The sequence below is a fragment of the Schistocerca americana genome, chromosome 4 (genome assembly GCF_021461395.2).
Source record: "Schistocerca americana isolate TAMUIC-IGC-003095 chromosome 4, iqSchAmer2.1, whole genome shotgun sequence".
NCBI classification, from domain to species: Eukaryota; Metazoa; Arthropoda; class Insecta; order Orthoptera; family Acrididae; genus Schistocerca; species Schistocerca americana.
In genome coordinates, this window is record NC_060122.1 from 505,775,430 (window position 1) to 505,798,573 (window position 23,144).

General features: G+C 40.9%; 1 protein-coding gene across 2 annotated transcripts in view; it reads left to right on the forward strand.

Annotated features, from left to right (window-relative positions):
• The window catches only part of LOC124612388 (protein spire), an 808,827-nt gene that overhangs the window by 755,779 nt on the left and 29,904 nt on the right, over nucleotides 1-23,144 (forward strand). The window contains exons 9-11 of one of the 2 annotated variants that reach the window (XM_047140565.1): nucleotides 9,987-10,179; nucleotides 16,744-17,012; nucleotides 17,224-17,361. In XM_047140565.1, coding sequence (XP_046996521.1) covers nucleotides 9,987-10,179; nucleotides 16,744-17,012; nucleotides 17,224-17,361 — 600 coding nt within the window. The remainder of the gene's footprint in view (nucleotides 1-9,986; nucleotides 10,180-16,743; nucleotides 17,013-17,223; nucleotides 17,362-23,144) is intronic. The other variant, XM_047140566.1, reaches the window with a different exon arrangement.

Genomic DNA, 23,144 nt, shown 5'->3' on the forward strand with positions numbered 1-23,144 from the left:
CAAATGTAGAGACTCTTCGTGCTCGTATTGTGGACGGCTGTGATACAATACGCCATTCTCCAGGGCTGCATCAGCGCATCAGGGATTCCATGCGACGGAGAGTGGATGCATGTATCCTCGCTAACGGAGGATATTTTGAACATTTCCTGTAACAAAGTGTTTGAAGTCACGCTGGTACGTTCTGTTGCTGTGTGTTTCCATTCCATGATTAATGTTATTTGAAGAGAAGTAATAAAATGAGCTCTAACATGGAAAGTAAGCGTTTCCGGACACATGTCCACATAACATATTTTCTTTCTTCGTGTGTGAGGAATGTTTCCTGAAAGTTTGGCCGTACCTTTCTGTAACACCCTGTATATATGATGAATCACATAAGACTTAACAAGTCTAGTATTAATTACCTGCTTATATATATATATATATATATATATATATATATATATATATATATATATATATATATATATATTAATGTTTTCTCGTTAAGTACGTAAGTAGGGCGATACTTTGTTAAACGTTAAATGCTCGAAAGTATGTGCATCGAGCGAGGTGCAGAAGCGACAAATGTTTGCACGACTCGCATGTTGCGCCCGTGGAGACACAGTCGTGCGGTTAGTATGGCCAACCCCTGCGCCCCTCCATTACCTTAGGTTTTACTAGAAAGACTTCTCTGTTTTTAGCCAAGTAGCTATTTTGACGAGAATTAGCTTCCTGATCGAAGACTCACTGAGAAATTGATTAAAGTAGCGACTTTATAGCCTCAGCCCATAAATTATTACTGTGTGTCCCTACAGGAAAAGACAGCCATGCCTTTCCCCGTACATGTTGCTGTAAGCGCGAGATAAGCTATTCCAAATGTAAAATGCTCATACATTAATATCCAAGGTAACCGCCAGAATGTTGAATCAAACATGCAAGCTGGATGTCAGCTTGTGGGCTGTAGTACCATGACTGTTGCACTTGGTCGGTCAATATAGAGGCGGTTAATGCTGTTCGTGGATAACACTGTCGCCCCATGATATTCCATGTGTGTTCGATTTGAGGCAGATCTGCCGATCGAGCAGGCCGAGGCAACATGTCGACACTCGGTGGAGCATGTTGGGTTACAACAGCAGTATGTGGGCGCGAGTTACCCAGTTGGAAAACACCCTTCAGAATGCTATTCAAGAATGGCAGCACAACTGGTCGGATCTCCGGATTGAGATACAAATTTGCAGTCAGGGTGAGTGGGATAACCATGAGAGTGCTCTTGCTGTCACACGAATTTACACCCCAGACCATAACTTCGGGTATAGGTCCAGCGAGACTAGCACGCAGGCAGGGTGGTTGCAGGCCCTCAACTGACCTCCTCTAACCAACACTCGGCCATCATTGGGACAGAGGCAGAACCAGCTTTCATCAGAAAACACAACAAACTTCCACCTTACCGCCCAATGAGCTCTCGCCTGACATCACTAAAGTCGCAAATGGCTGCGGTCGCTTAAGGCATACGGCTCGAAGCGGTTCTTGAAGTAACAGATTTGTAACAGTTCATTGTGTTGCTGTGGTGCTAACTGCTGCTCAGACTGTTGCTGCAGATGCAACACGATGTGCCAGAACCATACGCCGAACAAGGGGTCTCCCCTCTCGGTAGAGCCACGATGTGTCCGGAGTCGGGTCTTCTTGCGACCGTACATTCTCTTCACCACAGCTGCCAGCAATACTGTACAATGGCTACATTCCTGCCAAGTGTTTCTGCAGTGTCGTAGAAGGAACATCCAACATCTCGCAGTCCTGTTACGACCTCTGAGGTGTTGATAATGGCGTCTTTGTCGCCTTGAAGGCATTCTTGACTAACATCAGCTCACCACGACCAGTCTGAAAGATAACTAACGCTCACGGCTGTTGGAGCGTGTATTTAATGCAAACTTGATTTGCATCCCCATAGTGACGCTACTAGCGCCACTCTTATGCGACAGGCGCGAAATGCTAATATACATCGTGTTTCAAATGTAGAAACACACCTACCAACTTTCGTAGTCTAGGTACTCATTATCGTCGGCAATGTTGCCGACAATTTCACCCTAGTACTCGAAATTGATAACCCGAATGATGATGCCATAGCTTTTCGTGAGGGATAACAGGTCTGCATGTTTGAGGGCCATATGCATACTCTCTCTCCTCGTTAGACTCTGGGAGGCGAGTTTTGACAGCAGTCTCATGAATCTTCTCAAGGGCATGCCTGGCTTCAGCGGTACAGTGGGTCATCGGCAAAGGGAAGGCATTTGATGTTAATTCTTTTACTTTTTTTATTCTTGAATTTATCCCGAGTATTTCTTTTCACGATATTTTGATGATTTTATGTAGTATCGGATTGAAAATGGAGTTAACCCATCACCCACCTTACTTCTCCGTGATATCAAAATATTTGGAGATTCCGCCCATAGGTTTCACTTTGAGTTGTCTTTCTCAAATTATGTTGGATTAGATTAGTTGTTTTGTTGTCCACACTAAATATTTATGTAGTACATAAAACAGTGTGGTGCGTTCAGTCTAGTCTAGGTTAAAAAATAGAACGTGACCACTGTGAGAATCGCCTGATCGCGTCGTCATGTTCAGATTCCAGATCGTTTCTACAAAAGATCTACCTTGTCGTAAGTCTGGCTGGTAATCTACCATTCCATCTGTTACTCTAATCGGGTAAGGACGACGAGAGAGTATTTCTTTGTATGCGAATGGTAGAAGAGAAATACCTCTGTAATTATTTGGATCTGTATTGTCACTTTTGTTTAGGATAAATCAAAGCAGTTTTTCAATCTGTAGGTATAACTTTGCTCTCCCAAATATTCAATCGATAGCTTGTGGTCTGTAAATCATGGTTTGTCTCCGATCTTCAGCAAGTCAACAGTTACTCCGCCTTACCTCAATGCTTCGCTCTTTTCGAGGTGTTAATATGTTGCAATGCATCTTAGCGCAAGACGGTGAAATTGAATCATTGTTGGGGATGCGTCTATGAGATGGCAGTTTTCTGTAAGAGTTTCACAGATCTATAATTTCTCAAAGTAATGCTTCAGAATGTCACACTTAGTCTTTTTAGTGGTTTAGTCTGTTTCGTCTAAATTATAAGCTACGGAAACAAGTGTTGGTTGTTTAAATGAAAGTTTCGCCATTTGGCTGTATAGATTCATTCTGTTGTGCAGTGATTATTTCGGTCTTTGGCCATTTTCTAGTACCACAATGTTAAACATTATCAGACTTCTACAAAAGAAGTAATTGTCGAAATAAGTAATACAGGTGTCACAGCATATAAATGGGAACATATTCCCAAAGTACAAGGCAGAAATAAAACAAAACATCTATCATTATCTAGGAAATGGTCGCTGCAAATGTAATGGCTGTTCCTGGTGATCATGTGTGACACAGTTACTAAATGTCTGTAAGACATGCCTATTCCTTTTCTAGCAGACACTTCGTGAATATGTTGTGATTTGTGTTGTAAATTATATGCTGTGACACCTGCATTATATAACCAAATCTGATATACACTTTATCATCATCATCCTTTAAGACTGATCATGCCTTTCAGCGTTCAGTCTGGAGCATAGCCCCCCTTATACAGTTCCTCCATGATCCCCTATTCAGTGCTAACATGGGTGCCTCTTCTGATGTTAAACCTATTACTTCAAAATCATTCTTAACCGAATCCAGGTACCTTCTCCTCGGTCTGCCCCGACTCCTCCTACCCTCTACTGCTGAATCCATGAGTCTCTTGGGTAACCTTGCTTCTCCCATGCGTGTAACCTGACCCCACCATCTAAGCCTGTTCGCCCTGACTGCTACATCTATAGAGTTCATTCCCAGTTTTTCTTTGATTTCCTCATTTTGGTCACCCTGCTGCCATTGTTCCCATCTACTAGTACCTGCAATCATCCTAGCTACTTTCATATCCGTAACCTCAACCTTGTTGATAAGGTAACCTGAATCCACCCAGCTTTCGCTCCCATACAACAAAGTTGGTCGAAAGATTGAACGGTGCACCGATAACTTAGTCTTGGTACTGACTTCCTTCTTGCAGAAGAAAGTAGATCGTAGCTGAGCGCTCACTGCATTAGCTTTGCTACACCTCGCTTGCCGTTCTTTCACTATGTTGTCATCCTGTGAGAATATGCATCCTAAGTACTTGAAACCGTCCACCTGTTCTTTGTTCCTCCTATTTGGCACTCAATCCGTTTATATTTCTTTCCCACTGACATTACTTTCGTTTTGGAGATGCTAATCTTCATACCATAGTCCTTACATTTCTGATCTAGCTCTGAAATATTACTTTGCAAACTTTCAATCGAATCTGCCATCACAACTAAGTCAGCCGCATATGCAAGACTGCTTATTTTGTGTTCACATATCTTAATCTCACCCAGCCAGTCTATTGTTTTCAACATATGATCCATAAATAATATGAGCAACAGTGGAGACAGGTTGCAGCCTCGTCTTACCCCTGAAACTACTCTGAGCCGTGAACTCAATTTACCGTCAACTCTAACTGCTGCCTGACTATCCATGTAAAGACCTTTAATTGCTTGCAAAAGTTTGCCTCCTATTCCATAATCTTGTAGAACAGACAATACCTTCCTCCTAGGAACCCGGTCATATGCCTTTTCTAGATCTATAAAGCATAGATACAATTCCCTGTTCCACTCATAACACTTCTCCATTATTTGCCGTAAGCTAAAGATCTGGTCCTGACAACCTCTAAGAGGCCTAAACCCACACTGATTTTCATCCAATTGGTCCCCAAATAATACTCGCACTTTCCTTTCAACAATACCTGAGAAGATTTTACCCACAACTCTGATTAAAGAGATACCTCTGTAGTTGTTACAATCTTTTCTGTTTCCATGTTTAAAGATTGGTGTGATTACTGCTTTTGTCCAGTCTGATGGAACCTGTCCCAACTCCCAGGCCATTTCAATTATCCTGTGTAGCCATTTAAGACCTGACATTCCACTGTATTTGATGAGTTCCGACTTAATTTCATCCACCCCAGACGCTTTATTGCACTGCAATCTATTGACCATTTTTTCCACTTCCTCAAATGTGATCCTATTTCCATCATCAGTCCTATCCCATTCTACCTCGAAATCTGAAACATTACTGATCGCATTTTCACCTACATTGAGCAACTCTTCAAAATATTCCCTCCATCTGCCCAAGGCATCCGCAGGATTCACCAGCAGTTTTCCTGACCTGTCCAAAATACTTGTCATTTTCTTCTTATCTCCCTTTCGAAGATTGCTAATTACAGTCCAGAATGGTTTTCCAGCAGCTTGATCCATAGTTTCCAATCTGTTTCCAAAGTCTTCCCACGATTTCTTCTTGGATGCTGCAATTATCTGTTTGGCTTTGTTTCTTTCTTCAACATAACTTTCTCTGTCTACCTGGGTTCTGGTATGTAGCCATTTTTGACACGCCTTCTTTTTCCTTTTACAGGTTGCCTTGACTGTATCATTCCACCAAGCTGTTTGCTTCATCCTACTTTTACACACTACTGTTCCAAGACATTCTTTAGCCACTTCTAGTACTGTGTCCCTGTACCTTGTCTATTCCTTTTCCAATGACTGTAATTGACTACATTCAACTAACTGGTACCTTTCCGAGATCGCTGTTATGTAGTTGTGCCTGATTTCCTTATCCTGAAGTTTCCCCACTCTTATCCTCCTACATATGGACCTGACCTCGTGCACTTTCGGCCTCACAATATCAATTTCAGTGTAGATTAAATAGTGATCAGTGTCATCAAAGAATCCCCTGAATACACGTGTGTCCCTCACAGCCTTCCTGAATTCCTTATCTGTTATTATATAGTCAATGACAGATCTGGTTCCCCTGCCTTCCCAAGTATACCGGTGAATGTTCTTACGTTTAAAAAAGGAGTTTGTGATTACTAAGCCCATACTGGCACAGAAATCCAAGAGTTGTTTCCCGTTCCTGTTGGCCTCCATATCCTCTCCAAATTTACCGATAACCTTTTCATACCCTTCTGTTCGATTTCCAATCCTGGCGTTAAAATCACCCATGAGCAGAACACTGTCCTTGTCCTTCACTCTAACAACTACATCACTGAGTGCCTCATAAAAACTATCCATCTTATCTTGATCTGTCCCTTCACAATGCGAATATACTGACACAATCCTAATTTTCTTGCTAGACACTGTCAAATCTATCCACATCAGTCATTCGTTTACATACCTTATTGCAACTACGCTGGGTTCCATTTCTTTCCTGATGTAAAGCCCTACACCCCATTGTGCTATTCCTGCTTTGACTCCTGACAGGTAGACCTTGTATTCTCCCACTTCCTCTTCTTTCTCACCCCTTACCCGAATGTCACTAACAGCTAAAACGTCCAGCCCCATCTTACTTGCAGCCTCTGCCAGCTCTACCTTCTTCCCAGAGTAGCCCCCATTGATACTAATAGCTCCCCATCACATTACCATTTGTTTGCCAAGTCGTATCTTAGGAATCGCTGGTTTGTCAGTTAGAGGTGGAACTCCGTCACCTCCAAAGGTCCGAGGCATTTTGCTCTGATTGTTGCCAGCATCATATTTAAAGTACCAGGGAAGCAGGTTGCTAGCCTTACTTGCCCCGAGTCCCATTGGGTTTTACCCCTAACGGCTAAGGGACTAACCGGTGGATTTGGTAGTCTTTGCCGTATGAGCACAAAGTATCCCGACTGTCGGGACCACTTACTTGGCCACTCATACGTTGCCCGTGGTTCATGAACTAAGACACGACTACAGGAACCCACACCATGAACCACATATACACTTTAAGACAAAAAAAAAAAAAAAAAGCACCACGAAGGTATTATTCGAATAGAACGGAAATCGATGGATATGATGTACAGTTAAACAAATAATTACAATTTCAGAAAAAGTGGATGACTTTTCAAGAGAGAGAGCTTCACAAATTGAGCTAGTCAGTAACGCTTTGGTTCACCTGTGGCCCATAAGCACCAACTTACTCGCTTGGCATTGATTTATAGAGTTGTTGGATGCTCTCCTGGGGATACAGTGCCAAATTCTGTTAAACTGGCGCGGTAGATCGCAAAATCCCGAGATGGTTGGAGCACCCTATCCAAATTACCCCAAACGTTCTCGGTTAAGAGAGATCCAGCGACCTTGCTGGCCAAGATAGCGTTTGACAAAAACGAAGACGAGCAGCAGAAACTCTCGCCATATGCAGACAGGTATTATGTTGCTGAAATCTAAGCCCAGAATGGCTTGTCATGATGGGCAACAAAACTGGGAGTAGGGTGTAGTCGACGGACCGTTGTACAGTAAGGGTGCCGCGGAGGACAACCAAAGGGATCTCGCTACGAAAAGAAGTGGCACGCCAGACAATCACTCATGGTTGTAGGGCCACATGGCAGACGACAGTCTGGTTGGTATCCAGCCACTGTCCAGTACGTCTCCAGAGGCGTCTCCGGCCTGGAATTCCATTGATTGGATTAGAATTGTCTTCAGCGATGATTCGCTTTCACGTTTGCCAGACCCTACGTTGGGCAGCAAGGTCACCGGATATCTCCCCAATTTAGAATATTTGGGGCATTATGGGCTGGGCCCTCCAACTATCTCGGCATTCTGACCATGTAACGCGCCAGTTGGACTCTCTCAATCATTGTCAAGCTGAAGAACTGTTTCCATAAGGGCAAAAGGCGGACCAAAGCGTTATTGACTTGGTCAGCTATTGAAGCTCTTACTCTCGAATAAATCATCCAGCTCTTCTGAAATTGTAATCATTTGCTTGTACATGTACCGAGTGATAAAAAAGTCAGTATAAATTTGAAAACTGAATAAATCACGGAATAATGTAGATAGAGGTACAAATTGACACACATGCTTGGAATGACATGGGGTTTTATTAGAAGCAAAAAAATACAAAAGTTCACAAAATGTCCGACAGATGGCGCTTCATCTGATCAGAATAGGAATAATTAGCATAACAAAGTAAGACAAAGCAAAGATGATGATCTTTACAGGAAATGCTCAATATGTCTACCATCATTCCTCAACAATAGCTGCAGTCGAGGAATAATGTTGTGAACAGCACTGTAGAGCATGTCCGGAGTTATGGTGAGGCATTTGCGTCGGATGTTGTCTTTCAGCATCCCTAGAGATGTCGGTCGATCACGATACACTTGCGACTTCAGGATCCCTAAAGCCAATAATAGCACGGACCTGGGAGGCCAAGCATGACGAAAGTGGCGGCTGAGCACACGATCATTACCAAACGACGCGCGCAAGAGATCTTTCACGCGTCTTGCAATTTTTTTGATTGTAAGAAAACCCCATGTCATTTCAAGCATGTTTGTCAATTTTTACCCCTCTATCTACATTATTCCGTGGTTTACTAAGTTTTCAAATTTATACTGACTTTTTGATCACCAGGTGCATCACATTTATCGATTTCCATCCCATTCTGATAATTCTCTCTCTCTCTCTCTCTCTCTCTCTCTCTCTCTCTAGAGTGTATTTGGACAATGATTTTGTTTACAGAAGTCTGATCGTGTTTAACATTATGGTACTTGAAAATGGCTAAAAACCTGAAATCGTGATTGTACAATAGAATAAACAATCTATACACTCAAATGGCGGAACTGTCATTCAAACAATATGACTGTGCTCCCAAGCTACAGAAAAATCATCAGATATTGGTTGATTTGTGCTTTGCTAGTTTCTTCTCTTTCGTGTAATTAATAACTGCCACAGACCGGTAATGAGCGGACAAGCTTACGACAAATACTGCTGAAATAGCTTGCGAATTCTGAAAGAATGAACACTGAAAGGACAGCACTTTTTCAAATAATAAAGGAAAGGGGGAATGAGAGTGGAGCTGTAGGACATGACTTAGTCTTCAGCTCTGCTGGCGGCAATCCCGTTAGCTGTCGCTAAGCGCCCGCTAAGCAGGCTTTGGCTCGCAGTTACGTAGTTGTTCAGCAAGAGCGCTCTTCCCAGAGTTTTGTCACACCCGGGGCTGACTTCTTAAAAGATTCTCAACTAGGACTTTTATCTTGAATCTTCAATTTAAGGACTTCCCGAAGAACCTCTGCAACAATTCCTAGTTCGCTGCCAATCTCCGTAGCAACAATGCCACAAGCCAAATGTCATTAAGATTACTTTTATAATAAATTGTGAAGAGCTTTACACCGACCACACAGTTTTATTTTATGAAGGTTTTCATGTAGTAACTTCTGTTACCTTCGATATAGACCTCAGCTCTAAATCGGAGAACTTTTTACAAAATTACAATTAAATCACATTTTTCGTACCACCCACTTTCAGTTCATTTTCCAGAAACAATCCTTCAATTTTGTTTCTGTTTTTCATTCGCCTTTTTTTTCTTACAATGGTTCTCCTTTTCCAAAGTGTCATTACATCAGTATAGTGAAACAAATTTGGGCTTGCATATTTGAAAAATTAGTGCACTCCCGTGCCTCGATGTGTGTGGGATAAAACAGGAATTATATGCCAGAATGAGATTTTCACTCTGCAGCGGAATGTGCGCTGATATGAAACTTCATGGCAGATTAAAATTGTGTACCGGACCGAGACTCGAATTCGGGACCTTTGCCTTTCGCGGGCAAATGCTCTACCAACTGAGCTACCCAAGCTCGCAGGAGAGCTTCTGTTAAGTTTGGAAGGTAGGAGACGAGGTACTGGCAGAAGTAAAGCTGTGAGGACGGGGCGTGAGTCGTGCTTGGTTAGCTCAGTTGGTAGACCACTTAACTGCGAAAGGCAAAGGTCCCGAGTTCGAGTCTCGGTCCGGCACATAGTTTTAATCTGCCAGGAAGTTTCAGGAATTACAGGCATAATGGTCTATTCTGAACGAAAATATTTGCTCGAATCACAACAGATATTAAGGCACGGTTTGCACCTTTATTAGGCCAATGTTTCACTCTATTACATACCGAGCAGCACCTCACTGAAGCGGCAAACTGTCTGTTCCAGAGTGACGACGATGACGACGACGAAGACGACGTGGATGTAACGTCGCCGACGCGGAACGGCGGCCCCACCCCTGCGTCGTCGACTGCAGCGACCAAGGGCAGCTCGAGTGGCGAAGGTCGCCGCCACCCCTGGCACCGGACAGGTATCCTGACGCACCACGAGTACCACAGCTACATGGACAGCGCTCTCGAGTGTACGCTCTCCAAGTCTTACGTGCCTGTCTGTGTCCTGTGTGGCATGCAGCATGAGCGCCTGGCTAACACGCACGCTCCACCACAGGCCTGACCGACCGACCGACAGACATCTGCCCTCCAGGACGGTACCGGGCTACTCGGTTGCGACCTAAGGCTCTTGTGGGTGAAATGTATCCCTGGTGTGTCTGTAAAATCACGTGAAACTGAAATTGGGGGCTATTATTCTGAGCATTTTGGTACAGATCTTAAAGGCTATCGAACAGATGTGGTAGTAAACAAGTGACCCATAATGTGTTTGTAGTTCACCTGTGCTCCAGAAGATAACCCTCCCAACCATACATCACCTCAGTTCATGCTTGTGATACACTACTGGCCATTAAAATTGCTTCACCAAGAGGAAATGCAGATGGTAAACGGGTAATCATTGGACAAATATATTATACTACAACTGACATGTGATTACATTTTCACGTAATTTGGGCGCATAGATCCTGAGAAATCAGTACCCAGAACAACCACCTCTGGCCGTAATAACGGCCTTGATACGCCTGGGAATTGAGTGAAACAGAGCTTGGATGGCGTGTACAGGTACAGCTGCCCATGCAGCTTCAACACGATACCACAGTTCATCAAGAGTAGTGACTGGCGTATTGTGACGAGCCAGTTGCACGGCCAGCATTGAACAGACGTGTTCAATTGGTGAGAGATCTGGAGAATGTGCTGGCCAGGGCAGCAGTCGAACATTTTCTGTCCAGAAAGGTCCGCACAGGACCTGCAACATGCTGTCGTGCATTATCCTGCTGAAATGTAGGGTTTTGCAGGGATCGAATGAAGGGTAGAGCCACGGGTCGTAACGTCCACTGTTCAAAGTGCCTTCAGTGCGAACAAGAGGTGACCGAGACGTGTAATCAATGGCACCCCATACCATCGCGCTGGGTGATATGCCAGTCTGGCGATGACGAATACAGGCTTCCAGTGTACGTTCACCACGATGTCACCAAACATGGATGCGACCATCATGATGCTGTAAACAGAACCTGGATTCATCCCAAAAAATGGCGTTTTGTCATTCGTCCACCCAGGTTCGTCGTCGAGTACACCATCGCAGGCGCTCCTGTCTTTGATGCAGCGTCAAGGGTAACCGCAGCCACGGTCTCTGAGCTGATAGTCCACGCTGCTGCAAATGTTGTCGAACTGTTTGTGCAGATGTTTGTTGTCTTGCAAACGTCCCCATCTGTTGACTCAGGGATCGAGACGTGGCTCCACGATCCGTTGCAGCCATGTAGATAAGATGCCTGTCATCTCGACTGCTAGTGATAAGAGGCCGTTCGGATCCAGCATGGCGTTCCGTATTACCCTCCTGAACCCACCAATTCCATATTCTGCTAACAGACACTGGACCTAGACCAATGCGAGCAGCAGTGTCACGATACGATAAACCGCAATCGCAATAGGCTGCAATCTGACCTTTATCAAAGTCTGAAATGTGATGGTATGCTTTTCTCCTCTGTACACGAGGCATCACAATGTTTCACCAGGCAACGGCGGTCAATTGCTGTTTGTGTATGAGAAATCGGTTGGAAACTTTCCTCATGTCAGCACATTGGTGTTGCCACCGGCACCAACCTTGTGTGAATGCTCTGAAAAGCTAATCATTTGCATATCACAGCATCTTATTCCTGTCAGTTAAGTTTCGCATCTGTAGTACGTCATCTTCGTGCTGTAGCAGTTTTAATGGCCAGTAGTGTAGATCACAGACATTATTTTCTTGAGCTGGACAATATTGGTGGAGCAGAGCCAGAACAGTTTCACAGAGCCTGCAGGTGTGTACCTCTAGTAGTGTTCTTGCTGCATAATGACACTACAGGTAACAATTTCCTAATGAGCATCATCCAGCACTGTTGATTATCAGCCAAAGAAAACAGAGATCTCGTAACTAGCAGATAACTGGTGCCCACATTTGAGAAGGAAGTACCGAAACAAGTCAAAATGTGACACACTGAAAATTTGTATTTTGTATCCCTTATGATACAGACGAACACTGTCTGTTCACATGTTGAATGAGAGGCCTACAAAGCGTTGGTAGAGTTACAGTTCACAATCGACAGAGCAAGAGTCCCACAAAGGAACAGAGCTGATATCTCGTCAGCCTAACAAGTTTCAAAATGATATTGATAAATAACAGAGAACTGTTAATATGATGGTTTTAATGCTTCATCTGTTCTACATAGTCTTCCACCATTTGAATACAATGCGAAGAGAGTTCATATAACCATGTGAAACTGTCAGAAATGTTGCTCTTTGGTATGTTGGTCAGCTCATGTGTCACACTGGCTTAAATATTGTTTGTCATCAAAGAATCAACCCTTCATGTGAATTTCTGCACTTCGTCATTTTGTGGCTGGTTTGTACTGATAAGACCCACAATAATTTTCTTCAATTTTTTCCAAAAAGTCACAGGAGGCAGCCGTGCATTGCTGTTCTTATTCAGGAGTCAAGGTGGGCAGAACAAGCATTGCACATATGTCCATCTCCTTCAAAACATTCTGGAGAAAGTTTTGAACACTTGATTTAGAGATGTTGCTGTATTGCAATTTATGAAACGACCACGTTGACACAATATGGTAGCATGTCCACTACTCGACACAACCTGTTCACAATGGATTAGTAGAACATGTATCTCTTGTTTGCAGTTGTTCATTCAATTTGCCACTGTAGTCACTGCACTGATGTCACTTGTATGCCAGGAATAAAATCGACCTTGCAACCATTTTGATAGATTGTGTAGAGTTGATAGGTACTTTTCCCACAGAGTGAAATTTTCAATGACTAATGCAGCAATGGACATAACAAGCATATTTCATACACTTCATTCTCCATACACACACAGGACCATGTTCACCTAGAAGGTAGTTTAAACAGCAGCATCAGCTACGTATGTGCAGTTTCTGTGTCTGAGCTATCAGTCCACAAACCAAAAGAGTAATTGCACCTTGCCTCATGCTATCATTAAAAATTAATTTGAAATTCAGGGAACATATTTTACCTGTGCCATTAATGGACGTTCTTCTACATATCCATCAGAATGTGGCAGCAGCATGATTATGAAACTTCTGACTTCAGTGTAGATATCAGCAGGATTACGGATTCCTGGTCACTAGACGAGATGGATGGCTCTTCTAAAAGCTTACAAACTCTCACAATGTAAATTATTCATACAAAGAGATCTGAAATCTTGTGTATAGTAGATACCAGTAGATACAGATTTGTGGACGTTATTGTCCAGACTATTATTTCATGTTACGGAATCCACAATATGTGCGCTTGAATGGATGTAACCTAATCTGATAAAATTTTATTACCATACTTGCAACAGTGTTGGTAGCCATTGCTGTGAATATTCATTGCTGATATGCATTTATGCAATTAACAATGGTTTATTATTGGCATGGTATTCCATTACACTGTTACTTATAACAGAGTGATAATTTATTGTCAATAAATAACAGTTCACAACAACTTGGTCATTTCATACATCTTCAGGCCCATGTCACTTTCCACTGACCTTGCAGTTCACAAGTTCCCTGTATCAAAAGCTCAGTATACTGGCCCTTACGTCTAATATCAATTTTGCATACTGTAACTGAAACACCTTGTATAATGCATTAAAAGCATCTGGTCCCACTCTATGAATAGTTTTCGAAGATCACAAGAACTGAATTGTTCTGTGCAATTTGTTCAGAAAGGTTACACTGTAGCAGAGAAGTTCACAAAACTGTCATCTAGATTATAAATAATTTGTTAGTAAAGGAGACGACTTGTCGAACTCTCTCATGGCTTCAAATGCCACTAGCATTTCATAACTGTATAAAGTCCACATTTACTAAGGCTGAGAGGGTCATGGTTATAGTTACTCACTGAATTACTCATTCCCTCAGTGACATTTTGGGTGTTTCAAGTACTGCACTCGGCAGTGGATTAAGCAACAGTGGAATGAGATGTTCATTGTTTTATGAATCATGATGACTAGGGAATACAAGGAAAGTATCGAAAACTGATGCTGATGCAAGGGGCAAGGTCAAATGGGCATGCTACCTTGAATGCTGTAGTTATAGACTTGAAATTGAAATTTGGAAGCAACAATAGCACTTGTATCACTTGTCAAAGGGTGTTTTCACACACCGTTACACGGAGAAATGCAATTATAAAGGTTCATTGCCACTAAATTCTCTTCTAGACATCTTGGGTTGACAACTGGGTACTAGCCCTTTTATTTTTGAATGTTTTTTGACATTAATATGAATCTCCTAAGGAAGCCCAATTTGACAAAGATTATTTTCAGGACGACAAAGATTCTAATCAAGTTATTTGATTAAATTGGGAAGAATGGCATTCAATGGCTGGCTCAGACTTCTGATCTCAACAGAATTGAGTAATCAGTTGAAAGTTGTGTACTGCACCATCTGCAAACTGGTATAATCCGTCTGTGACCTACACTGAAAACAACAGAGGCTGTGACACCTGTTAAGAGCAGAGCTGTCATACTGGCATTTTGTCTCTATACATGCGATATGTTATGTATTTAATGAGAGAGGTTGGAACAGTAAAACAGCGTTAAACATAATATTGTTACAAAGCTGTTTACTCAAGCAGTCATAACTGAGCAAGTACAGTTGATGGCAGAAGATATGTCATTAAGTGATGGGCTTGTTTTGGCTAGATGTGTGAGGAGAAAACTTCATTTTAAAACACTATAAACTGTTAAAATTAACCAGAGTTTGTCAACATCTGTGGAGTTCCCTTAACATCTTCGGCGTATACTTCTCAAACAGTTACAAATATTTTCAGCTTAAATGATGAAAACAGTTGTGTCAACAGAAATGCCACTAAACTGCATAAAAGCTTTATAAATGTTGTTCATAATAGTTAGTATAATTAAATATGAAATTTTGTTTGCATTCAGTATAAGTTAATAAGACTAGCAACTTTAGTTTACATATGAGCATGATTAGAATAAATGTGATAAAAGTTAATTTTGCATGCTTTAGTATTTGCTTTATAGTTTAATTAACAATAGACAGCAAAATTTTCTGTTTGTCTATTAATTTACTAAATGTTTTTTTATCTTGTTTGTTGTCATATAAAGCTTCTAAAATATTTAGAAATTTTTCATTTTTATAGGCATGGTAGTACTTTTTGAGTGTAACAAGTGTTAGGTGATTTTTAATTATTTTTTTTTAAATGTGTAGTCACTGATATATTTTGCACCTGTTATACATACATAATTTAGCTTGACGTGTCTGACAGATGGTACACATTATGACAACTCTCTCCCCTTGTTTGGTAAATGTGGATGTGTGTCCTACTGCCAAAATTTGACATTGTTCGATTATGCTTTATGATTAATTTAATGGCAGGAACTCATGATCTTCAATATCTCATTTTCATGTAACTTTATGTTGATTATATGTTGAACAAACAGTCATTCCGAGATTGTCAGGAATGGATAAAATAATATTCGTATTTTAGTAACTGTGATATCATACAAAGAACATATTTTAATCATTCTGACAAAATTAATAACGTGAAACTATGATACGGGAGAGTATTATTCTGTGATGGTAATGTTAAATATCGATTCTGTTATTGTATGGAACTGTGCTTTTAAATCTTTGTTTAAAATGTCGTATTGGATGATCAGAAGAGATGGTAGTGACACATTGTGAGTTGCCATAAAAATTGTTGGATTACAAGGCATTTGCCCACAGCTCCAGTGCTGCAAGGACAAGCCTAACTACAAAATCCATGCAGGTGGTGACTACAGTTTTGTAAAATGAGACGCTATGCATTGCTGCAAAGGTGGCTGTCCTTTGGTGTCATACATAATGTCATGCCTACCACCCAGTCACCCAATCCCATGAGTATAACCATTCAGTTCTTACTCAAAATGTTCATTAAGGTGGTCCCCAATATAATCACCAACATGAATGGAACCCTTTGTGTTTAAACCAAAGAAAGCCATGAAGTATCATTGCTTGGAATGTGACAGAGAAAAAAACACAGAGATAGTTTGTTGCGGCATACTGAGTCGAGCACAACCAGTTCGAAACAAACCATTGGAGATTATGGTTTTCTTATCAAACACCTTAGTGATCATCCAACAATGACATGCAAAGATTGCTAGTAGAACTTACATTATCCATTCTCTGATTCCAACATCAAGGAACATAATTCTCTCTCTCTCTCTCTCTCTCTCTCTCTCTCTCTCTCTCTCTCTCTCTCTCTGCTGGACTAACAAGAAGTCAGCAGTGGCAAAAAAATTCTCAGATTTCTTGTTGGAAGAGGTTTATATAAAAAGCTTATGCTTTTTGATGTTTTTTTCCATAACTGAAAGCCTGATTATTTACCCAAAATGATGAAGCAAGAAAGAAGAGAGAAATTTATCATACTAATTCAGTTAACTGTAGTTTTTTTATGATGATTATTTGATGTTATTTGTGAAGGGCTAGCAAAAAATTGTAATTTCAGTTAAAAGAGGCTGATACTATTTTATTATCTTACAGCGTACGACCTCGCAACGCAGTGTCCAAGTCGCCGGGCTTCAATGCGGAGGCACACAATCGTCGTGTGTAATCCGCAGCAACAGCAGTTGGCAGCAGAAGCTGGCCTGGGTAGCCAGTCAGTGCCACATTCGAGGCCACAATCGAGGGGCCCTACCCCATCGTCAGCAAGTTCAGAAGCGGGTACAGATACAGGCATGCTGGGATTAGGAAATACACTTCCTGAGATGTCGTGGTCGAGGTCTTCCCTGCAAGATGAGCTGCTGCATTCGGTTAGTTTTGCTAAAATGTGCTGGTTTTTAGTTGTATTTCTGGATTAGCAAAAATGTGTGAAAGAGTTGTGGCAAACCAAATTGTCAAAATAGCATTTTTTCTCCATCCACATTGACCGTAAAGCTTTAGCTCATCACTGAAAAATGGATTTAAGAATTTTTATTACATTGCTTATTGTTGGGATGACAGCAGTTCTTCTTACTTTTGCAGAAAAACTGGCAGCAAGCCATGGAGTGCCTCTCTCTCACACTGGAGGAAATTGTCCACATACGGAGTGTGCTTACTAAAGCAGAATTGGAAAGTCTACCAGTAGAGGGGCATGTGAAAGAGGATGTAGAGAAACGAAAGGTGATTTGTAATATAATGTAATGAGCTTTATTTTAAAAAAGGAAGTCAGACAAAACATTATTCAAGTTGTGTGTGTGTGTGTGTGTGTGTGTGTGTGTGTGTGTGTGTGTGTGTCAAATTAGGAGATGAAATCTGTGACTTAGATGAGTATATATACGACATTGCAGCAACATTACTGACTACGTAGTATTCCCACTTGCTCCTTCTGTACTTGTAACATATTTTGGTTATCATTCCAATCTGTTTTTTGTGATTTAATTTAAATACATTGTAATACTGTATTTACAGTAATAACTAAAACACAATAATATTGTCAAAAGTGTAGACAATAATCATTCTCGATTTCTGAGATAAGATCCTGAAAGCCTAGTTTTTAAGGAAACTTTCTAATAAAATTTTTGTTTTATTGATTTTTTATTTTTTATTTATTTATTTATTCATTCATTTATTTATTGGTTCTATGAAGCATTCTTGTGCAGAACAGGCACATGGTTATGAAAGAAAAGTACATCATGAGATGGGAAGACTCATGTGTGATGTGACGGTTACTGAAGAGAGATGACATGATGAATATTTACAATACATGAAGCTATAGGCAACAAAACAAAGTTATCAGTTAGTCCTTTCATGACTTTTTTTTTATAGTCAGAGATTTGTTACTTGCCGGTCTCAATACTTTGCCGGTCTCAATACTTTGCCGGTCTCAATACTTTGCCGGTCTCAATACTTTGCCGGTCTCAATACTTTGCCGGTCTCAATACTTTGCCGGTCTCAATACTTTGCCGGTCTCAATACTTTGCCGGTCTCAATACTTTGCCGGTCTCAATACTTTGCCGGTCTCAATACTTTGCCGGTCTCAATACTTTGCCGGTCTCAATACTTTGCCGGTCTCAATACTTTGCCGGTCTCAATACTTTGCCGGTCTCAATACTTTGCCGGTCTCAATACTTTGCCGGTCTCAATACTTTGCCGGTCTCAATACTTTGCCGGTCTCAATACTTTGCCGGTCTCAATACTTTGCCGGTCTCAATACTTTGCCGGTCTCAATACTTTGCCGGTCTCAATACTTTGCCGGTCTCAATACTTTGCCGGTCTCAATACTTTGCCGGTCTCAATACTTTGCCGGTCTCAATACTTTGCCGGTCTCAATACTTTGCCGGTCTCAATACTTTGCCGGTCTCAATACTTTGCCGGTCTCAATACTTTGCCGGTCTCAATACTTTGCCGGTCTCAATACTTTGCCGGTCTCAATACTTTGCCGGTCTCAATACTTTGCCGGTCTCAATACTTTGCCGGTCTCAATACTTTGCCGGTCTCAATACTTTGCCGGTCTCAATACTTTGCCGGTCTCAATACTTTGCCGGTCTCAATACTTTGCCGGTCTCAATACTTTGCCGGTCTCAATACTTTGCCGGTCTCAATACTTTGCCGGTCTCAATACTTTGCCGGTCTCAATACTTTGCCGGTCTCAATACTTTGCCGGTCTCAATACTTTGCCGGTCTCAATACTTTGCCGGTCTCAATACTTTGCCGGTCTCAATACTTTGCCGGTCTCAATACTTTGCCGGTCTCAATACTTTGCCGGTCTCAATACTTTGCCGGTCTCAATACTTTGCCGGTCTCAATACTTTGCCGGTCTCAATACTTTGCCGGTCTCAATACTTTGCCGGTCTCAATACTTTGCCGGTCTCAATACTTCGCCGGTCTCAATACTTTGCCGGTCTCAATACTTTGCCGGTCTCAATACTTTGCCGGTCTCAATACTTTGCCGGTCTCAATACTTTGCCGGTCTCAATACTTTGCCGGTCTCAATACTTTGCCGGTCTCAATACTTTGCCGGTCTCAATACTTTGCTGGCCACTTTCAGTAGCAATGTATCTTATGGCTAATGCAACTTCCAACCTGGTAGTTGCAGAAGCATGAACAATTTAGTCATCAAAGAACATGTCTCTACAGTAAAGACATAAATTAATCCTATCTGTCACTTGGTAAAATTTTGCTTATAAGCAAGTGCAGCAAACTTATTATTTTAATGTACTAAACATATTTCTGAACTAAATGCGTTCTTATTGACATATGAGCATAAAAAAATGAGACAAAGTGAAAAAATTAGTGAATACATAAAAATGATGTTGAAATATGAGTTCAGAGCACAAGGAATATAAAAATAAAGTGCCAGAACTCTAAAAGTGTGATACATTAAAAAATATTTTAGTCTGACAAAGAAAGTACACAATTTAAGGAGAATGTTTTTCAGCATAGTCATATAGTAAATCAGTACAGTTACTCTAATGAATCAAAATTTTTAATACACGCAGTAAGATAACATTCGTCTAGCTGTGCAAAACACATGCAACTCCAGGCTTATCACTTGAAGTGAATCTTAGTGTATCCAGATATTCCTTTAGGCCTGGTAAACAAAAAATAATCACTAGGAGCCAAATCTGGTGAATAATACAGATTTAGAAGCACCTTGAGGTGAAGGTCATGTAGTTTTGCAACTCTGCTAAAAGGCATGTTTGGGAATATGTTTTTGTAATAGAAGAGCACTCTCTTTGTTTCTGCAAGATGCAGTTTTATGTAGTGTAAATAGAATATTTTAATTTGTTCTGTAATTAATTGTGATAGTCTCTGGTGATGGTTTTCCCATGTGGACACAGCCCCAGAGCACCATGCTACAAGAATCCCAGAAAACAGCAGCTGTGACTCTTTCTTACTGGTAGAATCATTGCACCGGTGCATTTTAACCTCATTTTCACCCACTCTTTGAAGTGCTCCATTACCTCTGGCATGTAATGATGAACCCACGGTTCATCTTGCATTATTTAATGTTACACAGACATTAATTTGCTTAAACAAAGACTTTAAAATTTCAGTTCAGTGTGTATTTGATCAGTTGTTGACAGGTGCTGCATGTATTTCGCACAAAACTTTGTCGTACACTATATTTTATGCAAAATGTGGTAGATGTTTTCTATTAAGACCTTTCTAATATTGCAACACTCAGTCAGTTTCCACGGAGTTACGAATTTTTGCCAGAGGTTTATCAGTCATATAAGATGTTGGCATTGCAAACCATCTCATCTTCATTAGATGCGTGACTATACTTAAATTCAACAAGTTGCTTATTAACTACTGTTTACAGAGGGGAAGAATCTTCATTTTAGATTTTCAATTTGATTTCTATTTGCTATGGATTTAAACAACCTAAAGCAAAGTATTTTATTGTAGCTCCTCATAATTCAGTTATCGATATCTCCAGAAAATATTGATAATTGGTTACTTACACAACTGACAACAATGACAACAGGGGGATGCCTCTGAAACCTCACACCTTGCTGTCTGAACAACCTTGTTTTGCAAATGTCATATGCGATATTTGGGCAACAGTAATGCTGTCTTTGTTGGTTGGGATTGTTTAGAAAGTATCTAAAATTAGGGGTTGTCGTAATATGGCTGACTGGAAAACATATTTAAAAACATATTTAAAATCATATTATCACAGGAAAACATTCATTGTTTATCAGGAACAGTATAGTAATTAACATAGTTGTCCTGAGCCATCAGTTAATTATACCGAGTAGAAAAACATACATGCCATACTTTGAGGATGACTAGTTGAATATGATCTAGGAAGTCGTGAATCTAATCACAAATTAGGTCTGATATACAGTTAGCTCATATTTTGTTCACTAAATAGAAGTGCAGAACTGCACTGAATGAATTCTGAGTTCTGAACAAAAAAAGCACCTACTTCAGTTTCTGTGTGTACAATACACAGGATCCTGTGAACAAACATAGACAACAGAGTTTTACAGACTCTTGTTTTTGAGAAAGCCATGTTGATTCCTTTAATGATACAGAATACAGAATAAGTACTTTCCTTTCACTTTTGTTTTGTATGTACTGTGGGATTAGGTAGTATTACAGTGAAATTACAGGCTGAAAAATATAAAACTGTCCCAAGAAAATTATAAGACTGACACAAGGTTGACCCTCAAGTGTTAATGAACATCGCAGAATAACCTGTAAATGAACACAGTCGATGTTGATGCAGCACTGTGCTTGATCTATCTGACTGTGAGAGACATATACCAGCTCTTCCCAAGGGATAGCAAAAATAGTGTTTTTGGTGTGTGAGGATTATTTGAGAACACTTGGCTGTTCAGTTTGCCCCACAGGTAAAAGTCACAAGTGGAGAGATTCTATGGCCTCTGCTGATTGTCCTATCCTCACCAAACACCTCATACATGCTTGACAAGTTTGTCAAGGTGGTGTGTGCTATTTCTCCATCATGTTGAAAATATCCATACAGTCATTTGTCTTTTGTGAGTTGATCAACATACGGATTACACAGTTTCAGAACATTGTAGTGAGCATTAACAGTTCGTAGACACTCATGTTACGATGCCGACACCAGACATAATGTGCTGAACAACAGTCTTGAGGTTATGCAATAGTTCTTCAAAGTACTGATGGAAATTTTCTGATACATAATGGCACTTTACTGTAGATTTTAGCAAAACACTTCCAGTCTGGAACTCTTGCACAAATAGTTCCACACATTTTGCGTGAATTGACAATGAAAAACATACTGTTTTATCATGAATCTAATTTTTTGTTGCATCCAGTTGGTGACTAAAGCATCTGCTCTTCTCACTCACTCAAACATAATGACACATTGAAGTACCCATGGACAGAGCACGTGGGAGATAATGCATGTGCTGACATATGACAGCAACTGAATGGAACATCAAAGTAGTGTTTTCCAGTATTTCTTGTGATGGGTGTTTTGTATCAGTGTTATATTTTGCCCCCTCTATACCACAAGTGAATATAAATTAAGGAGAAGCACAAACGACAAATCCATTTGAGGTATACTGCAGACAATAAGTAACTGAAGTATGGTATATATCAACACATATGTGTGTGGTGTTATTTAGCAGGATCAGTGTGTCATGTACATAGAAGATGTGAAATCATTGGTATCCGAAGCTAGATTGGTAGGATTGTTCTCTTTTAAAGATAGTAATATTTTTGGGTTAAAGGCAGGAAAGCTTTGCCACTGAAGACCACCACCCCAAACCAAAGCATGTAGTTGTACTGCAGTGGAGTAATATTTGCACAGTAAAGGTATTTGTTGAATATAACTGGCAAATTGGTAACACGGAAGGATGCTGAGCATTCAGATACTGGAGAAACGAAATGTTAACCAGTGTAGTATGGGAATGCCTTTGTGGGAACTTTACTTTACCCAGTGTAACACAGGAATGCTTTCAGAGAGGAACTATCTTGTGCCCCCCTACACACACACACACACACACACACACACACACACACACACACACACACACACACACACACACAGAGAGACAGAGAGAGAGAGAGAGAGAGAGAGAGAGAGAGAGAGAGAGGTATCGGGAAACCCATAGCTGATTTTGCAGAACAGTAGGTTTCATGGCACACTTTGCTGCTATGACTGAGGTGAGGTCCACCAACATTTTCTGGGAGGCTGGGAGGTTGTACAAGACCTTGCTTTTGTGATTAAGCAATAATAGCTGGCAGCCACATGTTCAGTTCCACCCAGACGCCGCGGCCTCCATCACTGCAGTTGCAACAGCCACCTGGGAGACGATGTCACAAGAGCCTCACGATGTCAGCTCACCACTGTGCTGCACCTGGTAACAAATTGTGCTCAATCACTCCAGTAACAACCCATCTACCATTTGTCTCGGAGTAATAATTAAAAGCTAGGAAATAGGACCCTGCAATATTCATTAACA